This window comes from Nannobrachium achirus (assembly GCF_963921795.1).
Source record: "Nannobrachium achirus genome assembly, chromosome: 13".
NCBI lineage: Eukaryota > Metazoa > Chordata > Actinopteri > Myctophiformes > Myctophidae > Nannobrachium > Nannobrachium achirus.
In genome coordinates this window covers 16,753,862-16,777,360 of record NC_137833.1, presented here as the reverse complement: position 1 = coordinate 16,777,360, position 23,499 = coordinate 16,753,862, and the positions used below count along the sequence as shown (strand labels likewise).

Below are 23,499 nucleotides of genomic sequence, written 5' to 3'. Positions count from 1 at the left end.
GCCTTGGGAACCAATGGTTACCGTTTTGTGAGCAGTGCTAACCACTCCTACATCATGATCTGGCTATGTCTGTTTGTCCCGTGTCTGTCCGAACTGTCATTGGTCAATTGGTGTCTGCTTGTAACCTTGTACGTACAGTATGGCCAGGGTCACATTGGCGTAGCTTCGCGGGACGAGCATACAACTGAGCATACACACTCCCTGGATGCCAATTCAGAACCTCTGCCCCACATTTTTGAAGCGGTGAAAGCTGCTTCCAAGGAGTGGCTTTGTGTGTCCCGTACATGTCCATATATGGTCATTCCAGTCCAGAATGAACAGGTTTTATCTGTCCCGTACATCCAGAATATGTGTGTCCCGTCCGTCCCTGTCTGATGATTGGATGATTAAAAATGTCCAATGAGACCATACTTAAATATGTGTGTCCCGTGCGTCCAGAATTGAGGATTGGTCAAGCTTCACATGACAATGTCCGATCTTTGCTAAACAGATTTTTGGACATTACTCTTACAGATTTTGACCAAAGATCACGCGAATCTGTTGACAGTATCTCTACAGTCATGTGATCAACATGAATCTGTCCGAAGAGATATTCCATCCTGATTCCATCACAAACTTTTGAAGGCAACTGTAGCCAATCAGGAGCAAATATGGGAAATGGGACAGATCCATGTTGATGACATGACTTTAGAGATAAATCTGTGTCAAAAAATGTGTTTCGCAAAAATCGGCCTGATGGTGGCACTAGAAGAGGGCCATGTGAGAAATGAGGTTGTGAGTTGCCATTCAAGGTGTGTGTGTGCAAAGTTTGGCATGGATAGGGACAACGGTGCCGGAGATAAGAGTAGTGAGACGTACGGACGGACGTACGGACAGACTGACAGACATACAGCCGGTGGAGCTTTTCATAGATCATCGTCAAATCACAGCATAAGGTCACGAGAGTTAATATGTCAGATCGCTAATTCTATATCTGATATACGTACATGCAGGGTTAATTATTGATGCATAAGTTGTTGTACAGTACAGTATGTACATCTGAACTTCATCATACCATGAGGCTGATTGCATTTCACCTCCCTGCATTCAGTCTTCTAGATGATGTTAAGATAATATGGATTGCATTTGAAAGGAGATGTACATTTTAATCACTTGAACCCTAGCATCCCTATCCTGGAGCAAACATTCAGCGAGAATAGAAGCTCTGAGCCCAACGTCCTATGAGCTTGTAGATTGCCAAAGAGATTTGTGTAGAGGGGAAAAAATGAACTGGAGCCCTGGGGCACCCTGGCATAATTGGTCAATTACGTTGTATAAAGCCCAATCGCTGCACATCAGTTTTATTCTCTGTACAGGAGGAGCCTACAGTATCCTATGTTAGAATTGGCTAATGGGAGGATTGGACACCCTCGATTTGACATACAGTATGGCCCAACTGCGTGCCACCAAAACTGTGTGAGGAGTAGCAAAATAAAGTTTATCTGGAAAGCTGGGTGGAATAAAGTTGACTTGGACAAACACACAAATAAAGTACTATAGTCTGGTTGCAACTGTTAGAGCAACCACACTAATAATGTACAGTATGCAGAATATTAGCATTGGACAGTTTAACTATACAGACATCTTTGTTGATATTGTTTCAATTTGATTACTTTGATATCCAGGAAATGTACAGTTTTATTTACAGTGCACTGTGTTACTGGAAAAAACGGCGTGAGAAAAGGAGCATCCACAGGGAATCATTGTGACAACATGCTATAATTGGACACAGCCTCTTGCCCTGACATCGCATAGTTTCCTTCCACTGTTTTCCACGTGTATATACAGTATATTGTTGTGGGAATGTAGTCAGATATGAATATTTGGATGATGATATCTTGTCCATTGGCAGCTGCCTCCTTATTTGATTACGCCTGGCATCTGGCTTCGACGCTCTGGCCTCCCTGCTGTGCTTCCTGCAATGCTGGAGGTTCCTTGCATCACCCGCCATTTATTTACTGCTATAAGTCCACTAACTGACATCAGGCCGGCCATCTGGACTGAGATGGGCTGGCTTCAGCTGTATTCCCTCGGCACGGTTGCTTGGACATCAGCAAAACGTCACTGTCGGGCAGAAACCGCGTAGGTCCAAACTCCAGAACCATTACTTTTCAGGAAATGAAATAATAACCTGTGTTCCAATGAATCCAATGTAGTTATTATTTCAACAGGGGGTCCGGGCCCCCTAGGGGGTCCTCAGAGTTACTACAGGGGGTCCTAATAGCATAATTATTTTAAATGAACAACTTGAACCCTTCTATCTATGTACTGTAGATTGTATAAATGTATGTAATACTGTACATACATTTTATATACTTTTGTGTGACACTGTAGTATGATGAAGCAGGGCAGTAATCTATGAAAGAAACAAAGAGTTGAAATATGGAGAGATAAGAGGTTTCGAAGAGCAATATACCACCACTGGTAGAGAAAACAGGACATTAAAATAACAGTGATTCTCTACTACTGCCAATCTTGACAGAAGGGTCGTTTGGACCCGTTTGGAAGTGATGTTTTGGTTATGATGAAGTGTCCCCAGAATAAAAATGTCTTCATCCCTGTAGGCTGCACCAGACAAGTGTAGCAGAGTCTGAGACGAGGTTAGATATAGAGCCAAAGCTACCCCCCTCCACCCCCAAGCAGGCAGCAGCACTGCCCCTAAAACCACATATGAAAACATTGACCCCTGCATCGTACTGTCATACTCTGCAGCAAGCCAGTCATGTTCTCACGCCCCTGGCCTGGCTAAACAGTACAGCTCTATTTAGTTACAGTCAGTTGTCACAACTTTTCAGTTACGTTTTTAAATCAAAGATGTTTGTTCGTTTGGCTTCAGCTGGAGCTTGCTGTTTTCCTTCATGCAAAACTCATAGAGTTGTGTGTTTCCAGTCCACATTAGATAGATGGACCTATATTGATCCCGTGGGGGAAATTCAGAGCCCGAGACAGCAGTTAAAGTGCAGATACAGGGTAAAAGAAGCATTACAGTAAGGCAAAAACATGTAAAACCAGATTGTATGCCTCAGTACATTAAATGTTACCTTTTTTGGTGAATAGCTGATTTCACATCTCTAAGTCATGTTCTGGTCCAGTGCACTTATCACAGATGGCTTAATATAATCAGGAAATGTGCTCTTTGAGTCCTTACTTCGCACACTAGAAGCAAGCAGGCAGCAATGGTTCCCTTTGATAATATTTCTCGTTGAAGAAACTGAGGTAGGGGTTACGTGATTCCTATCATGTTTCCAGGCATGGAAAGCTCAGCATTCAAATGCCATAGCTTTTCCAGGAATTGTTGCCCAGTTGTGTAGTTGTGAACTTGTGTGTTGGAAGTGTTATAGAGCAGAGATCTTCCACAGGGTGGTCGCCAAATCTTTGTTTTTCTTTCTTCTTTTTCTTTTACATTAAACTGAAATAGCAAGCTCACAAGTATTTTCAGCGAAGAGGTTTTGTGTAGGCTACAGTTGAATACGTGAATTCACACGACACTGATAGTAATTGAAGCTATCTATGAAATCCATTAAAAGTTAATTCTGCAACACAATCGTAGTGGGGGTCCCTGCTTCATCTCTCTCTCTCTCTCTCTCTCTGCTAAGGGTTCCTTGGTCTGAAAAACATCGATGACCCCTTTAGAGTGATATTTGTTCACCAGAGTTGTCTGAGTGTTACTGGTGTGACTGAGCTGTAGCTGCATTCAGACTCCGCAGTATCTGGGGTTTCCTGGAAAGGGAATCAACCAGTCTGTGCAATGAACACCTAATAACAACATCCTGGGTTTGGATTTGGATCAAAATCTTTCATAAATGTCATCTAGTAGTCTGTAACGTTTATTTTCTGTTTCACTCCTCTCCACTGTCCAAACAGAGTTGCTTAAATAATTACATTACTTGATCCCAGTTTAGAACTGCAATCTGAAACTTAGATGTCCTACAGCAGGATCCAAACATGGGTGCGCAAGTGCCGGAATTAGGCCCCTGCAAGCCCGACGGGACCCGACCAGGGCCCGGCCCGGCCCGCCAAAACGGGCCGGGCTTGGGCTCGTTTCGAAACTCACCAACGGGCCTAGGGCCGGGCCCGGGCTTAGAACCATGCTCGGAACATTTCGCGCTGTGAATTTCACACATGACGTCTCTGTGTGTGCGCTTAGCTAGAATGGAGTGTGGTGTGTGAGTGAGTGCTGCCTCCCATAGCCTTCTAGGCTAATAGCCTTCTAGGCTATGGGTTCTATCCGTATCTATAGCAACCACGGCTCTGATTGGTCGTGACATGAGTACATTAGCCAATGGAGAGCCGCAACGAGCCGAGGGCTTGACGGCTTTTCTTTCTTCTCACAGTCACACAAGTCTACTCTGCGACTCTGCGAACACAGCGAGACTAGAACATTAGGAGCACTACTGCAGTTTCACCCATTTCACCGTCATTTCTCAAATAAATCGCCCTGTAATGATTCCCCGACCTCCCGAGTCCCGTATCAGTTACGGGATGCGTGCGACGATACTCTGTATTTTACGAGATGGCCACGGGCGGCAAGCCGACAATAATATCAATATCTAATTGCTGTGAAGATATACAGTAACATAACAAACGGTGGGTGGAGGAAGATTTCTTGCGTTGTGATGTGATGTGTGTGTAATTACTTGCTGTGCTGTTGTGTTGTGTTGTGTTGACTTCTTTCTTTTAATCAGAGCGCAAGACGAGCACAGCTATAGTACATACATCTCTCAGTCTCCGTCCTCTCCGACCATAGTTTTCGTCGGAAAGTTTCGACTTTCTGACGTGCGTGCAGCTTTCCGAACTCAAATTAGGAGTAATCCTTTTCAGAAGTTGCAAGAGATGTCATTTTGTAGTTGAACTGGACCTTTCCGACGCAAATTTCGGTGGTCTGTGACAGTATGGACTCCCCTTGAGAGTGTAGCTGCAGCAGCGCGCAGCGCACACAAATAATTAATTAATAATAAGGTGACGGGCTTCGGGCCGGGCTCGGGCTTTAAATAGCAGCACCAAACGGGCCACGGGCCGGGCCTGGACTGAAGTCCACGGGCCAGGGCCGGGCCCGGGCCCACATTTTAGGCCCGTGCAGGGGCCTAGCCGGAATGCACGTTTTAGGAATGCGAGTTTCCATCATTTCAATTTGACTTTCATGCAATAGTGCTTGTCAATCGCAGGATCTGAAGATTGTTTAAAATAACATTTTATTTGCACAAATAAGTTGTGGCTTACAGCTTGAATACACCTATATCAGTAGTGGTTCCCAAACCTTTCAGATCAAGACCCAAACTAGTGACAATAGCAGATCTACAAGCTCAACAATGACCTGGCAACTGTCTACATAACATGCTTCTTATATTTTAGCTTTTGCATAATAGTCGGGGGCCTTAGGGAGATAGAATGGTAATTTCGCGCTAATCAGTCTAAAAGCGCCAAATTCTGCACAGATGTAGCCCAGGGCATGCTCTAATGATTTAGCTAGGGCGCCCGAGTTTGCGACCTTCGGGGTCGCCACAGCGGCCAAATGAAGTTGGGCTCCCATCGACTTTCTATACAGGAGGAAAATACCCAGAAATTCTGGGTATTTAAGTAGGATGTGAGGGGTCTAACTAGGGGTTTGTCATGATGCTGAATCCATTGCAAGCATTTGTTTTGCACAAAAAACATTCCTTGGGCTAAAAATGGCCCCAGAAAACGATGGTTTAGTGAGGAAAAGTGATGGAAAGTGATGAGTCATCACTTTTCACAGTTTTGTGGGCGTTTTCTGGGGCCATTTCTAGCCCAAGGAATGTTTTTTGTGTAAAACAAATGCTTGCAATGGATTTAGCATCATGACAAACCCCTAGTTAGACCCCTCAAATCTTTTTCTGGGTATTTTCCTCCTGTATTCACGTTATTCCTGGCCCCACCCCCGGCTTCCTGTTCATATCCTGAAAGAGGCGGAGGCTGAAAAAGCTGGCCTGAAAAACATCATTTGGTTTCCTGTTGTCCTTGCATTAAAGTGTCAGTAGTTGGCGTTCTGGGCTCTGTATGTACCTGGGTTGCCATGTCTGCTTATAATAAGCAATTAGTGTCTTAAAAAAAGTATAGTTGCTTATTGGGCTTACTTTCTAATATTTTTTTAAACCAGTGGTTCCCAAATCTTTTCATATCAAGGACCCAGGTTAACATATTTGTCCACAATCGCAGACCCCCATCTGAAAATATGTGGTGCCAGGGACCGCCACACAGATTTATGTTTTTGTTTCAAATGTTTCAAAAATATTCAAAATATATTTTTTTCCCCTCAATAGTTTTTAAATAGCAAATATACATGCTCACAATATGTCGCAATGTGACACATTGTGAGCTTGCTGATCTGCTGTTTTCAAATGTAAATGTAAAGTAGTTTAGCCTAGTTGCTTCTGTTGGGCTTATTTCTTTGGCAAAATCTGGCAACAGACAATTCCCTGTCACTTCCTTACTTGGGAGGAAGTGAAAAGATGTTTTGCCCTCTGTAAAAGAAAATGGCAGCCTCCATAGAGAGGGCCAGGAATAACGTGAATAGAAAGTCGATGGGAGCCCAACTTAATTTGGCGCTTTTAGACTGATCAGTGGGAAAAACCCTAAGGCCTCCGACTATAAGCCTGCAAGGTCGTCAAGGCTAGGGGAAGTGCTATGGGCCAGAGTGGAGTCTGAAGAGGTGAGTCAGACTACAGCGGAAGATTTGGAGTTAGTCTGCAGTTATAATTGCAATGGGGAGTCTGGGACGTGTGGAGCGCTGTCCCGGATGTTTTAGCAAAGGTTCTGTCAGCTTCCCAGTGTTAGTTTTGTAGTCCAACATCAGTGTTTTGTACTCTGTGTGAGCCGTAACTGGGAGCCAGTGGAAGGAGCGGAGAAGTGGGGAGACATGTGAACATTTTGGCTGGTTGAAGACCAAGCGTGCTGCGGCATTCTGGATCATTTAGAGAGGCTTAGGTTCACATGCCGGGAGGCCAGTAAGGAGAGAGTAGAGTAGTAGTAGGTTTTGATATGACTGATGTCCATGCCATAAGTGTAATGTTGTGGATTCGATTCCCAGCCTAAGGAACAGTGTTGCATCATGTCATTGTTCCTTTCTGTGGTCTGCCTCGTCTCGTGTATCTCTTCTAACGGCAGAGAATCCTTCCCTGTAAGACAGGGGACCAGGGTCTTCAACTGGGGGCCTGGGACCCCTAGGGGGGCCTCAGAGTTGCTACAGGGGGGCTGCCAAATCTCTGTGGAACTTTAGCCAAAAGATTGCGGAGGGGAAAAAAGAGCAGATCAAGTGCAGAGTGAAAGTTCAAGTTTACTAAATATGGACTGTTTGAGTGGTTAAATGTCTGAAATGTACTGATGATAGATGCTGTCAAACAAGTCTATGAAGCTATCTATGAAATCTATGAAAAAGTGTACCGTAACCTAATTCTTTTTTTTTTTACTTAATTTTTATTTTGTCACATGCACACATATTCACAGGGTCAACATTTTACATAATTTTCATTATCATATTTCAGTCCTTTTCAGTCCGCCGTGGTGTCATTCTTCCGGGTCGTGTGTTCAGTCCATTTCTCCCATTTTTCAAGAAACAACTCTTACTGTATCCTGAGTCTATGTGTAGGGCTGTCACGATTATGACATTTTACACAACGATAAATCTTTTCTCAAATAATTGCGATTAATGATTTAATTGTGTTTTTGTCGTTGAGAATTACATTTCTGTTTGGCTTTTAGGCTTTGAAGTTGCACATGGCATTCATGACACATAACCTAAATATACAAAGAAATTACTGACATATTTGACAACTTTATACTTAACGCTTCACCACTAGAGGGCGCCCAATGGCCATAGAAAACACCATTGACAACCGTTGTATATGCACAAGCTGTGCACAGCCATGACGCGCCTGAACACTTTCCTTTGTGTCATGAACAAGGACAGGATGAAGTTAGCTTGAAGTTAGCTATTGGCTACCAAGCATTTTAGAAGCCAAGCATTTTTAGCCAAGCATTTTTATTTTCTGCGATTTAGCCATGATTAAACCTTGCACACCTCATGGATATGCATGGAACAGAGAAAATGAGCTCTAAAGATCCTGGATTGCATTGGAGTGGATGGTAAATATCGGCGGCGCGACGCTCTCGCGGGCCGTGTAAACAGATGACGGCCCGATGATTTTTTTTTTAAAAAGCCGAACTGGTTCGGGATAGGCACCCAGGACAGTCCAAATTATCCCGAACTAGTTCGGGATAGGCACTATAAGAGTTAAAAAAGAACATTGATAGTGGAAATAGCCGATCTACAAGCTCACAACGCGTCGCTTGTAGATCTGCTATTTCCACTATTTTTTTACTAAATAATTTTTTTACTAAATATATATATGAAAATATATGAATATTTTTCAACATGGAAACGATTATGAAAAATAATCGCGATTATGAAAAATAATCGCAATTATGTCAAATAATCACGATTAGGCGATTATTAAATAATTGTGACAGCCCTATCTATGTGTAAATCTCTCCATTACATAGATTTCCTCCACAATGCACAGCCACTGCTCACCAAGTTGGGGAGTCACTTCTATACCACAATCTCGTTGTTGCTTTTTGGCTGGCTGCCAGCAGCACCTTGACCAGATACATGTCGTCTCCATGTGTGTTTTCCTGTGTCAAGTTTCCTAAATATAATACGTAATGCTATACAATATGTAGCAGGGGTCCCTGCTTTGTCTCGCTCTCTCTCTCAGCTAAGGGTTCCTTAGCCTGTGAGTCGGGACCCCCAAGGGTGTCGCCAAATTATTTTGGGGGGTCCCCAGATGATTAACTTAAAAGGTGCTATGTTGTTTTCTCACTCAAAAGTAAACAAAACAACATAAAGTTTAAGTATATAGAGGGTATCTATACATTTCTAAAGTGACAATTTAAGGACTTTTTAATACCTCTAAAATGACAAATTAAACATTGGCCAAATTGTGAAATAATAGAGACAGAAATTGTGAAAATAGCCGATCAACATGCTCACAACGCCTCGCGCTGCGAGGCGTTGTGAGCATGTAGATATGCGAGGCGTTGTGAGCATGTAGATCTGCTATTTTCACAATAGAACCGTGTTATACAAAATGTAATGCCTCAACTCTTAGTGCTCGTCAGGGTGGGGGGTCCCCAGTTCAAATATGATTATTTTGAGGGTCGCGGCCTGAAAAGGTTGAGAACCACCAGTGGTGCTTTGGGATTTTCTTTTCCGGGCGGACGGTCATTTATTGACGTCACGTGCACGCGCGTGCACGCGCCTCTAGAGGCTATTTAGATAGAAAGGATGTCAGCTGATCTAATGGTGGGAAAACAATAGTTTTCTAGTCTTAATTACATTTGCATTGTTACTTAAGATTTTATGTTCTACTTTCTTTAAATTAATTTAGAAAATACAGCGCTGCAGTAGGATAGAGAAACAAAGTTTGCCTTGAACGAATCTCAAACACCACAGTAATGGATGAGGACACACACACATCGACACATGCACATGCAGTCACAGCTGGAAACCTAAGTAGGCTATATGAATAGAGGCTTGAGGACGCTCTCACACATTCACCACTAGAAACCTGTTATGCATAGTAGTAGCCACTGATTAAAGTATTGCTTGTAGTTATCGCGGATTCGCGGGGTGGGGGGTTGTCGCGGCTCTCGCGGGGGGGTATGCACGCGTTTACACGGTCGTGCACCGTTCGGTGCCGTCCGTGCATGTGGGGAAATATTTCCGGCCACACGGCGTCCGGTCCCGTCCGGCCCCCAAAGCACCACTGAGATCCACTGCTGTAAGACACCAAGGGTCTGTCCCAGGACCATCAGCTGGTGTCTCTGTGTGTCTCTGTGTGTCAGGTCTGTCCCTGGACCATCAGCTGGTGTCTCTGTGTGTCTCTGTCAGGTCTGTCCCTGGACCATCAGCTAGTGTCTCTGTGTGTCTCTGTGTGTCTCTGTGTGTCTCTGTGTGTCAGGTCTGTCCCTGGACCATCAGCTGGTGTCTCTGTGTGTCTCTGTCTGTCAGGTCTGTCCCTGGACCATCAGCTAGTGTCTCTGTGTGTCTCTGTCTGTCAGGTCTGTCCCTGGACCATCAGCTGGTGTCTCTGTGTGTCTCTGTGTGTCAGGTCTGTCCCTGGACCATCAGCTGGTGTCTCTGTGTGTCTCTGTCCGTCAGGTCTGTCCCTGGACCATCAGCTAGTGTCTCTGTGTGACTCTGTGTGTCTCTGTGTGTCTCTGTGTGTCAGGTCTGTCCCTGGACCATCAGCTGGTGTCTCTGTGTGTCTCTGTCAGGTCTGTCCCTGGACCATCAGCTGGTGTCTCTGTGTGTCTCTGTGTGTCAGGTCTGTCCCTGGACCATCAGCTGGTGTCTCTGTGTGTCTCTGTCCGTCAGGTCTGTCCCTGGACCATCAGCTGGTGTCTCTGTGTGTCTCTGTGTGTCAGATCTGTCCCTGGACCATCAGCTGGTGTCTCTGTGTGTCTCTGTCAGGTCTGTCCCTGGACCATCAGCTGGTGTCTCTGTGTGTCTCTGTGTGTCAGGTCTGTCCCTGGACCATCAGCTGGTGTCTCTGTGTGTCTCTGTGTGTCAGATCTGTCCCTGGACCATCAGCTGGTGTCTCTGTGTGTCTCTGTCCGCCAGGTCTGTCCCTGGACCATCAGCTGGTGAACGCGGTGTCCCGTGTGCGTCTGTCAGCCAGAGAGGAGGAGAGTCTGTCCTGCTACCTCAGGGCCTGTGATGCTGCCCTGTCCTTCCTGCAGGAGCTGGATAGGGTGTGTGTGTACTATGTGCCTGTGGTTCTCTGTGGGGGGGTCCCCAAATTATTTTGCGGGGTCCCCAGATGATTAACTTAATGTGAAACATTGTTTTCTCTCTCAACAGTAAACAAACCAACACAAAGTTTGTAAGTGTATAGAGGGTATCTGCACATTTTTAAAGTGAAAATCTCTAAAATGGCAAATTAAACATTGGCCAAAATGTCCAAATATTAGAGGCAGAAAATGTGAAAATAGCTGATCTACTTGCAAGGCGTTGTGAGCATGTAGATCTGCTGTTTTCACAATAGAACCGTGTTATACAAAATGTAATGACTCAACTCCAAGTGCTCGTCCGGGTGGGGTCCCCAGTTCAACTATGATTATTTTTTGGGGGTCGCAGCCTGAACCACTGCTATAAAGCATCTGGGGTAAGGCAAGACCCACATTTACAGTAGAGTGAACATTTTAAACTAACATCTTTGCTTCTGGGGGTCACTGGAACAAAGTTTTTTGAGATGGGGGCCCGCAGCCAAATACATATCACTTTGGGGGTCCTTGACATGAGACATTTTGAGAACCACTGATATAGCCGAGTTTTTTTCAGAAAACTGTTAGGATTTAGAAGACATTTGTAGAATCGGCCTATATGAGTGGTTCTCAAACTTTGTCATGTCAAATGATATGTATTTGGCCGCGGACCCCCATCTCAAAATACCTTGTTCCAGGGACCCCCAGAAGCAAAGATTTGAGATAAAAAATGTTCACTCAAACATTGTGTTTTGTCAAAGTATTGGCTGTATGTACCGTAACAGCAGGCTGCATTTGCTCAGATTACTGTTACATTTTGCTTATGTTTTGTTTCCATTTGAATTAGAATCATACTTTCCCGGTGTTCAAACTTATATATATATGTTGTTTTGCGTACATACTGGCATGCTATGATAATAGTTTTATGTTTGATTTATACTTTGGTGCATCATGACAGTGTCACATGCAGAGAATAGCTGATCTGCGAGCTCACAACATTGTGAACATTATTAGCGGTTCCTTACATCTCTCTACTTCACTGACAGCAAGCATAGATTTCATGTGTAATCATGTGTGATTTTCATTTTGACGCTGTGTGTGTTTGTCTGTGTGTCTGTTTGTCTGTGTGTGTGCACACGTGTCGTGCATGCATGCATGTGTCATCAGATAGTGACAACGCCCCATGCAAAAACAGCCAAGGCAGCCAGCCTCTTGCCCCCCCCTGTGGAAATGGACCTGGGCTACTTCCAACAAGCAGCTCTGCAGAGCGCGTACCTGTGTATGCTACAGAGAGGGTGAGTCTACAGCCGTACACACACACACACACACACACACACACACACACACACACACACACACACACACACACACACACACATGACCACGTGTTTTGTATCAATATACAACAAAATCTGACATTTTGAAAGAAAAGAAAATAGTTTTGTCCAGTAGGCCACGGATGTGTTTTAACAATGGCTTTGAATGAGGCTCAGCCAATCATAATCAAAACAGGAACTAGAACTCAGTTTAATAATAATGAGTGACACATGTTCATTTGATATAAATATGAACAAATGAAAAAGCTGTATGAGACATACATAAAAAATATTCCTCTAATAGCGCCACAACCTCCTTTCTACATACATGCAGATAGAAGGTTTTTACCGTAGTGACCTACAAATGCTTTTGTTGTTGTTGTTTTATTGTTGTTAAAACACTTAATTATGCTCCTTTGAGATCAAGACATTCTACAGGTCTGTTACAAGTATTACCATTAACATTTTTTATCAACTCACCCTCTTGGTGTGGTAAAAGTTTCACCACCTGACACCAATCATTAGCAATCAAAAAGGCAATGCAGATAGGAGGTTTTGAGCTTCAACATTTTCCCACTGACTGGCAATGAACAAAACAGAAATCGAGGTTCTAGTCACATGACATTTTTTACAAAATGTCAGCAAGATCGTTCTGCCCCTCAGACTGACCATGTGCAGCATGCATAGCCTGTTGTCCTCATTTCAAGTGAAATCCAAAAATCATGACATTTGCAGATAGGAGGTTTTCTGTTCTGCCAGTGACCAGCAGGTGTCAGTGTTGCCTCGGCTTAGCTTCTAGATTGAAGCTGGCACTGAGCCAGTGTTTGCATTGTGAGTGGCATGGGCCAGAGCAGCACAGGCTGCTGTAATGATTTTACACCGCAGAGGGACTGAATGACTATATTCCCCATAGAGCTTTCACTATGCCATTCTGTCTGGCCAGCGCTATGTGAAGCATGGAGAACAGCAGCCTTAATAATTGTTCACCACCGCTCCTCTCATGCCTATACTGTTACTGCACTGTAACTAATGTACAACCACACATCTTATCTGCTTTCCTATCTGATTATGTATTTATTTAAGGCTAAAAAGTTCCTTTTGTCTCACAGTTTCCCATGACCATTATCAAAATGCCCATATGTGTACACACACAAATCCTGCATGTTCTTTTAACTCTGGGAGTTGAGAAATTAACATGAATCAACACTGAGGATTTTACAGTGTAGGAAACATCATGATGTGTGTGTGTGTGTGTGTGTGTGTGTGTGTGTGTGTGTGTGTGTGTGTGTGTGTGTGTGTGTGTGTGTGTGTGTGTGTGTGTGTGTGTGTGTGTGTGTGTGTGTGTGTGTGTGTGTGTGTCAGGCACCTGGCTCAGGGAGCTCACCAGCTGCGCAGGGTCCTCAGGGTGGTGGAGTCGCGGGGGTCTCAGAGTTTTAGGAAGGTGAGTGGTCTCTCTTTCTCTCTCTCCCTCTCTCTCTCTCTCTCTCTCTCTCTCTCTCTCTCTCTCTCTCTTTCACACTTTCTAACCCTAACCCTAACACACACACACACACACACACACACACACACACACACACACACACACACACACACACACACACACACACACACACACACACACACACACACACACACACACACCTTGAATGCCTCAAATCCACTGGAACCCATTGTGAATTTAAATCAGTGGTTTTCAACCCATTTCACATTAAGGTCTATTATTAATTTGCCATTTGAGCCGGGACCACCATTTGATAAGAATCAGCCTCTCAGATCCAAGACTTGTTATCAGTGGATACGATTTTGTCCACAATTCAATGCTGTATTTGGTTTCATGTAAACTACAGGCCAATCTCAATCCTTAGTTCCATCTCTAAGGTAATGGAAAGAATTGTCTATGAACAGGTGGCTAAATATCTTGAAGAGAATAAACTGATCTACGAGTTCCAGTCTGGCTTCAGAGAGTCCCATTCCACAGGTGTGTGTGTGTGTGTGTGTGTGTGTGTGTGTGTGTGTGTGTGTGTGTGTGTGTGTGTGTGTGTGTGTGTGTGTGTGTGTGTGTGTGTGTGTGTGTGTGTGTGTGTGTGTGTGTGTGTGTGTGTGTGTGTGTGTGTTGTGTCCAGTCTGCAGCCAAGAAGCTAGCTGAGGTGTTGTTGAGCTCAGTGAGTGAGGACAGCTACTGGGCCCCTCTGGGCCCCCCACCTGCTGCCTGGCTCCAGAGAGAAGGGGCCGCCGCCCCCAAGGACGCCATGTACCCCACCATCAAACCCCCCCAACGCTACCCCTCAGACGGGTAGGTCTTCATTTCTTTATCTCTCCATGTACCCCACCATCCCCTCGGTCACTGTCCTATCTGATTTTCACAATAAAATGTCACCCGCCCGGTGCCTGCGTTTAGTCTTGTTCTGCCCGTACCCGCGAACTTATAATAGTATATTTTCCGCCTGGCAAACGTAAGTACCCGTCGGGTATATCCGCAGATCCCCGGCCTGTTGCAGGACTCTGATCCTGTGTGACGGCCTCTGTTGTCAAGACAGGTGGTGTTTACTAGCTCTTGTTCAATAACCAATTGTTAGGAAATAGACTTTAAATGATCATAGAATGAGATGTAAGGTGATGAAGCCCACAAGGCTACTCACTTCAAACGCAACAACAAAAGAAGGAACATACTCCTGCACATTCCTGACATCAGAAACATGCTTGTCTGCCTCTGCGCATCCCCTTGCTTGTGCATTTTCGCAGGGTTCTTCTGCTCAGTTATTTAGGGCCCCGTGTACACGGCACACTTAGCTCATGACTAATCCTATCCCACACTTATCACGCTCACTCATCTACATCTACGTCTGGGATTAGAGAAAAGAAAGAGCGGAGGAATGGAATGGAATTGACCCTGAGGAACATAACGAGAGCTGTTGTATTGTTCGGCCGCCCGCGTGTAAACCAGTTTACCTCTGTAAAGCGCAGCGATAGCATCTTGTAAATGCCTCTTTTCTTTTTTTTAACCACGTGGGCTCGGCCACAGCAGAGTGAAGGAGCAGAGATAAGGAGGGCAGCAGGTGGTTAGGGTGTTGGAGGGGTGAAGAATTGAACGCGAGCGACAGGGGAAGTGCTGAATGAGAAGGCTGGGAGCCTCAGAATAGGGATGTTACAGTAGGTCTGATATGGCTAATAAAGAATTGCTTACACGTGTCTGAGTTTCACTTCTGCCTTAGATTAGTGATGTTATTCACAGAAATGATAAACACTGCTCAAAGCACTTCATGCATCTTTAGCTATATAAACAAATAGTCAGGCCAGTGCAGTTTGCATCATCTTGAGCCAAGAAGGGCTGCACAGCAACCTACTGTAACAAGAAAAACTGTCATTAAGTTTATTATAAACTGAAAAATGTATTAAATTATAATATGTGAACTCATAAAATACGAAATAATGAACGAACATGTCTGCAGTCAGTAGTGGCACATACTAACACGATGTGCAGTCTGATGTAGTCACATATATGTACAGCAGACGCCCTTGTTGACCTGTGAGCCCGGTTACCTGTATTTGAAGCCAGTGACTTCTTTCAGTGCAGTGTCGCCTCACATTAGAGGTGGATGGTCCGGGCGGGAGGATGTTGTAGGTGATAACCTCAATTTTCTTGGCATTTAGCCCAAGTACAGACCTTAGCACGGCCTGTGCCTGCTCCAGATTGCAGGCAGATGTCTTCTGCATCGTCCAGGGTCGTTTGGGCCAGAGCAGGAGTTGTCTCTGGGCATCAGTGTTCACTGATGGCCTGTCTAAATGCATAGTCCAGGACTCTAATGATGTTATGCAACTTTCCTGTTTTACCCCAGATTTTAACCCAGGCTTTCTGCATAAGAACTGACATTTGCCACTGAGCTATTAGGGTGTGCCAAATGTAGTTCTAAGAGCGGCCATTTCTTGGGTAAACACAGCCTTACACAGGTGTTCTGATTAGACTATAGCATTAGTTCTATGCAATCAAACAATTGAAACACCTGTGTTTTGACCCAAGAAATGGCCGCTAAGGACTACAATGACGTAGCCGCTGGCACACACTATAGGTCAAAATGTGTGTCAATTCAGAAACAGAATTGTGTCAGAGGCTGTGTCCAACCTGTCCGACACAGGATCTAAATGTCTCTACAGAAGAGCAGCAAAACCAAATACAACCACCCGAGTTAAATTAACACTGAGGATTGAGGAAAAAGAATGGTAGCCTATCAAGTGGGAGTCCTTTGGCCTAATCAATGCATGTCAAACTGGGGGTTATTGAAATTCGAAAGGTTGAGAATCACTGAAGTGGTATTGCATCTGTCCCTGGATGAAAGAGGCAGACATGAAGGGGGAGAGCAGATTCATGAAAAATGAACTGTCTAGCAGCAGTTTGTAGTTGTGTGTGTGTGTGTGGAGAGAGAGAGAGAGAGAGAGAGAGAGAGACAGTGATACCTGAGAGAGATGTTGTGTGGTGATACACCCGTGGCGGCCCGGGGTTGCGTTACAACGGCCAGAGGTGAGACAGAAACTAGACACTCGCACGTGATCTATAGCTCTGGAATACGAGTGTGTGTATGTGTGTGTGTGTGTGTGTGTGTGTGTGTGTGTGTGTGTGTGTGTGTGTGTGTGTGTGTGTGTCTGTCTGTCTGTCCATACAGCATCTGTCTTTGTGTCATTTTTGTGCGTCACTTCCCCCACCTACTTCCTGTTTCCTGCAGGTGCTTCTGTCCTCAGGACGTGGTGGAGGAGGCTGTTCTGCTGCTGCTCATTACTGAGTCCATGGTGAGACACACACGCACACCACACCACACGCACGCACGCACACACACACATACATGCGCACGTATGTGCACGCACACTAGGAATGGGACGATATGAACATTTCATATCGGGTTTATTGTGACTAAAAAAAACGCGTTTTGCGATATTATCGCAATAATCAAAATCCATTATCCTGGCGTGGAACATTTGCCAAAAAATTGCAGATCTACTTGTAGATCTGCTATTTTTTGGCAAAGACATTTGACAGAGTTAAAGAAAAGACTGTATCAAGTACGTATATTAAGTACCTTTTACCAATTATAGAGGGTAAGTCGTACCGGATATGCAGCTCGGCAAATATAAGGTGAATTGAATCCAGTGCATGACGGAGGACTATATCACGATAAATTAAATCTCCACGATACGATTACCGCGAGTGTTTTTTATCACGATAAATGATAATGTCGCTTATCGTCCCATCCCTAGCCTTCCCAAACACAGGCTGATTTTGGTCTAGAGGGGGCGGATCCACCGGCTGAAAACAGCCGCTGGATCCTATTGGTTCACGATCTGTGCCATGGCCCGCCTCCCACTTCCTATGCCAGAAATTGCAGCAGGTTACCCCAGGCTTTTATTTTTCTTCCGATCACCAAAATAAAAGCCTGGGTTTCCGAGGCTATCCCATCCCTAACGCACACGCATACAACTTTTACAGTGTAGATCGGGGTCCCAGAGATAAAACCAGGCTCTTCTCTATCTTCTACTTGTGTCAGGTTGGAAAATGTACTAAAATGTTTTACTTTACCAGTAAAAGTGTGAATACAGCAATGTAGAAATACTCTGTTACAAGTACAAGTCTGGAATTCAAAATGGACTTGAGTAAAAAGTACAAAAGTATTGGCATCAAAATGTACTTAAAGTATCAAAAGAAAGCACTGACCAACATGTAATTGCTGGTAAACCTACCGATAAACGTATTTATACAATGTACAATATATATATATATATATATATATCTGTGATGTACAGTATCACCCGGAAATTGTGGAATAAAATGTATAAGGCAGTATAGAGACCAGGATTACTAGATCGGCTATTTTCAATTGGCCAAAATATTTATGGAGCTCAAGTGCTTAATGTATGTTTTGTGATAATAATCTAAATCTGCAAAGTAACTAGTAACTAAGGCTGTCAAAGAATTGTAGTGGAGTGTAGTGCATGCAGGGGTCTTCAACGTTTTCAGGCCAAGGACCCCTTAGTTGAGAGAGAGATGAAGCAGGGACCCCACAACCCTTTCTTAGATTCCATATAGTTTCATTGTTTGACAGCACAATCATCAGTGTATTTTGGATTCATGTCAATTCGTGTTTTCAGATATGTAACCACTTGAACCGTCAATAATTAATAAACTTGACCTTTCACTCTGTACTTAGTCTGCTCTTTTCCCCCTCTATACCAAATCTCTTTGCCGAAAATTGCCGATCTACAAGCTTGTAGATCTGCTATTTTTGGCCACAGTTCTCAGAATATGGACACTAGGGTTCAAGTTGTTAAGTACAGTTTTTAGGTATCTTCAGTATTTCCAATACTTTTACTCTACTTCTACTACACAGGGGGGTCCTCCAAATCTTCCAATCCTTTTTATATTAAGAATAGCACTTGAGTAAATGTACTTAGTTACTTTACACAAGGTTGTTCTCTATGTTCTACCTGTGTCCCCACCATCAGGCACGTGCACACATAGACATCAAAAGGGGGCTTGAGCCCCTGCCCTTTTATGCCTCTGTAAAAAGTGCCCTCTCCAGACCATGAATGTCGTTTTTACTATGGTGAAAGAAATTGATTATGTTCAAAATAGCCGACCTCCAAGCTCACAACGTCTGAAATTTCAGCCCCTGCCTCTCTAACATTCTCTGCATGTCCCTGCCCACCATCAGGGGTGTCGCACCAAATTCTGTGCCCTGGGTACAAGGATTCCCTGCGGGCCCCTCATGAATGTTCTTCATAGGGGGAGGGGGTTTAACCCATTTAGACTGCATGAAACGCATTATTATGCATTATTTTGTGCTTTAGCTATTGGGTTTCTGGTCCACGTTACACTGATAAAACTAGATGCATGCGCAGGGTCCGTACCAAAATTAGCCAATGAAACCAGCGCTCCCCAAAACAATAGGTTTGGGGATTGGACGGAATTGATTACATGATAGTCAGCTGTGCATTTAGTCTCAATGTTTGTAAACAAGAAACCCGTCTATACAAGCTTGTAGATCTGCTTTTTTTTTTGAATAGTTTTTTTGAAAAACCTATGTTTCTATGTCAGTGGTGCTCAAACTTTTTCCCGTGAAGAACTCCCAAAATGATATGTATTTGGCCACAGACCCCCATCACAAAACATTTAGTTCCAGGGACCCCCCCCCCCCCAGAAGCTAAATTTGAGTTACAAATGTCCGCTTAAAAAATACATACATATATTCAAAGATTTGCACTCATTTTCACCACTTTTCAAAAAATAGCAGATCTACAAGCTCGCAGTGCGGCACTCGGTGCCGCGCTGTGAGCTTGTATATCTGCTATTTTTCAATAGCTAAAGTATACAATAATTCCAGTCCCCTCCACCTCCTTGGGCCCTATAGTAACTCAGTCCCACTCCCCCCCCCCCTTGTGACGCCCATGCAGGCCAGTGGTGAAGCAGTGATCAGTCGCTCCCCAGAGCAGGCGGAGGCGCGGGAGGCCAGCCTGCACGATGCTACCTCAGTCTATGACCTGCTCAGCATCGGCATGGCCAGGAGGGGGCAGTATGCCATGCTCTCTGAGGTGAGACAGACTGTACACTCACTGTCAGGCATAGTGGGCTGACAGGCACGCACGCACGCACACACGCACGCACGCACGCACGCACGCACGCACGCACGCACACACGCACACACACACACACACACACACACACACACACAGAGAGAGACATACACACGCATGCACGAACGAACGAACGAACGCGCACACACACACACACACACACACACACACACACACACACACACACCAGTGGTGGGAAAAGTACTCACATGTTTTACTTAAGTAAAAGTATCAATACTGCAATATATAAATAGTCTGTTAGGGTGCCCTCACACCAAAATACCTATGAGAGTGGAATCCGCGTTCCGCCAATGCATTTCAATGATAAGGGAGCGTTTTTTGCAGAAATCCTCTGCTGGCATGAAACCGCTTCACTCTCATTGAAATGCATTGGTGGAACACGGATTCCACTCTCATAGGTATTTTGGTGTGAGGGCACCCTTACAAGTGAAAGTCCGGCATTCAAAATGTACTTGAGTAAAAGTACAAAATTATTGGCATCAAAATGGACTTATAGTACTAAACGTAAAAGTACAACATTTTTGAAAAAAGCATATCTACAAGCTCACAATGCATCGCCATGCGACTCGTTGTGAGCTTGTAGATCGCCTATTATCAAATAGCCTATGAATACAAATAGGGCTAAAGTGGTTAATGTATGTTGTATAATATAATGATTTATATCTGCAAAGTAACTTGTAACTAAAGTTTTAAAATAAATATAGTGGAGTAAAAGTACAATATTTGCATCCGAGATGTAGTGGAGTAGAATCGGAAATTCGAAATACTCAAGTAAAGTACTTAGTTATATTACATCACTGACACACACTCATGGAAAAGTTTCATTATACTCTTCATCCACGATGGGTAATTAACCAGATGTGTGAAAAGAGACGTGCACACTGATCATAACTTGTGTGGTGTGTGAAGATCATGATGCAGGCTGCCTCACATTTCACTTGATAATCCTTCAGTGCTGTTTCTTTTGGTCCTGGGTATTAAGTTAAATGTCATGGACATTATTCAGTAAACTCCTTCAATCCATCCATTCAAGTCATTGAAAACGTGCACCACACATACACACACACTCAGAGTCGATGACGCACATGCACATGCGCACACACACACACACACACACACACACACACACACGCACACACACACGCACACGCACACACAGGCACAAAAGCGAGGCCTAGATGAGAAGGGTTCATGTTTGTTTTAGCTAAACCTTTTAATTAATGTCCTCGTCAGCCTAAAGAGAAGATAATGTTAAACTTTCACTATCTGTCTTGTCCTTCCATCCATGCATCCAACCACCCATCTAACCCCATTACAAGCTATTCAGCTATTTTAGCTATTTTTTAAACATTTTGAAAGTGTAAGTCAGGGTTCCCCAATTAGTTTTCCCCAAGGGCCGAATTATGTCTAGGGTACCAAGCCGAGGGCCACAACATTGCAGGGGGCGACGGTGGCATTCCCACTACTCCAGCGACAGTTTTCGTCGTTGTCGGGTGAAAATCTTGTATGTCCAAAACCGTTCGTTTTGAATGTATCATTTTAAACTAGTGAAAACAGACGATCTACAAGCACACAACGCCTCGCACCGCAAGGCGTTGTGTGCTTGTAGATCTGCTGTTTTCACTACTTTTGTGCGACGGCCTTGTATGATTTGCGAAAGAACGTACACATTTGGAGATACGAGATTTCCACCCGACAACGACGATATACTAGTGTTGTTGCTGCTCTTATACCACCATTATTATTGGGGTTGGTGGGGGCCAGACAGTAGCCCCCCCGTGGGCCGCCTATTGGGGAACCCTGGTGTAAGTGGTCAAGTGTCTGTGGGTTTTCGAAATATTGAATAAATCAAAAGTATTAACAAGAGCTTGCGACTAAACTACGTTGGATCCATTTCCTGCAGAATAACAGTTTTTCACATACTGCACCTGTACAATGTTTTCCAGCCGACAGCCATGATATACTGAAGCAATTAGCCACTAGAGGCTGAATGTTACGTAGGATTTTATAATGGCTGAGAGGCGTGGTAAGTCACAAGGCGAAGCAGAGTGACTTCTACCCTCTCAGCCATTATAAAATACAACGTAACCTTCAGCCTTGCGTGGCTAATTGCTTTTCTAAAACGGTTACAGACATGGCAACGTGAAAATCATTCTTAATCATTCAATATTGAAGAAAAAAGTACACTTCTCCGCCAGAGACATTTCCTTGTTTACCAGCCACATTCCAGGAACAGCCAGTGTGTGTTAGTTATAAAGTCACGTCAATTTTTGCCAAACAAATAGGGAAACAACACTTATGTGTTAGATCAATTTCATGCATTAAGTACCATATTCGATCCATACATGTGTTTATTTTTATCCAGATTTAGCTGCTACTGTATGTGGGTGAACATTCATAGCAACCTAAGCCAAACAGCCTAGTGGTGCCTGGAGAATAGGGGGCGCTTGTTGCCTTTACAAGCCCTGCCCAGTAGCCATTCAGTCACCATCCTATGCTTCACAACACTGTGGAAAGAAATAGCACACCTGAGTTTGATATACTGATTCAAGGTGTGAATTATCATGTGATTTAGACACTGGTCTAATCACGTATTGGGACTAGAGCCCGACCGATATATCGGTCAGTTCGATATATCGGTCGTTTTGGAGCATATCGGAAGGGTATCGGTATCGGTGAATTATTCCACCGATATCCGATATATTAATTGTCTGTAACGTGTCTGCGGATAGAGCATGAAACCCTGAGTTATATAGGCCTATGTGTGGGCAATACCAGAATTATCCAGCAGAGTGCAGTATAATAGTCCAAGATGCAAGCCAACACTACTGGAGCTGCTGCCTCTCGTGTGTCGTTCACTCACCACATGCACTGTCTAACTCTGATTTTTCATGTTGCGGTGAAGGAAGGTGTGTAGGCCTATGTGAAAATCCACAGAGAGGGGCGAGCAGGCAATTAAATGATCTTAAATAAATAAAAAAATATTTTTACAAAACATCGGTATCGATATCGGTATCGGTGCTCTAGCACTCTCCAACATCGGATATCGGTATCGGTCGGAAAAAATGGTATCGGTCGGGCTCTAATTGGGACTAACCGTTTTAGAATTGTTCATTCTATAACAGCGGTTCTAGATCAGGGTCCACTTGAAAATCTTGAAAGAGTGCGCGGCCTTTGCACACTGCCGCGTTTTTTGCGACCGAATTTCAGAGTGAATTTCAGAGCATGTAAATAAAAAAATCAACCTCGCGTTATTGTCAATCACGTTTGCACACTGTCGTCCGTTTCGTATTTATTTTCAGACCAGGGTTGATTTTTTCCGGATATTCGCAACTGTCGCCACTGGTTCCCTTGCTCTCGCTCTCTCTCCTCTCATTTTTCTCTTTGTCCTGAAAACCTTTTTGCGAATTGCGGATTTCAAAAACGCAACGAAAAAACACAGCAGTGTGCAACCACCTTCACCCTGTTACTGTGTACATCTCGGATCCAAATATTGTATTACATTTATTCCACTGCATTTATTTGAAAACTTTAGTTACTAGTTACTTTGTAGATTTTGATTACAAAACATTAACCACTTCAACCCTATATACATTTCGTCCATTTGGAAATAGTCAGAATCTACAAGCTCAGAATGGGTCCCGAATTCCAGACTTTCACTTTAACAGAGTATTTCTGCATTGCAGTATTGATACTGCGCTGTTACCGTGTCAGCGTGTTA

At 44.0% G+C, this 23,499-nt stretch overlaps 1 protein-coding gene across 1 annotated transcript in view; it reads left to right on the top strand.

Annotated features, from left to right (window-relative positions):
• Positions 1-23,499, top strand: part of ttc7a (tetratricopeptide repeat domain 7A) — a 122,147-nt gene that overhangs the window by 22,679 nt on the left and 75,969 nt on the right. The window contains exons 5-10 of the mRNA XM_080740176.1: positions 10,682-10,812; positions 11,992-12,119; positions 13,503-13,581; positions 14,264-14,433; positions 16,859-16,922; positions 19,578-19,715. Of these exons, the coding sequence (XP_080596302.1) occupies positions 10,682-10,812; positions 11,992-12,119; positions 13,503-13,581; positions 14,264-14,433; positions 16,859-16,922; positions 19,578-19,715 (710 nt within the window). The remainder of the gene's footprint in view (positions 1-10,681; positions 10,813-11,991; positions 12,120-13,502; positions 13,582-14,263; positions 14,434-16,858; positions 16,923-19,577; positions 19,716-23,499) is intronic.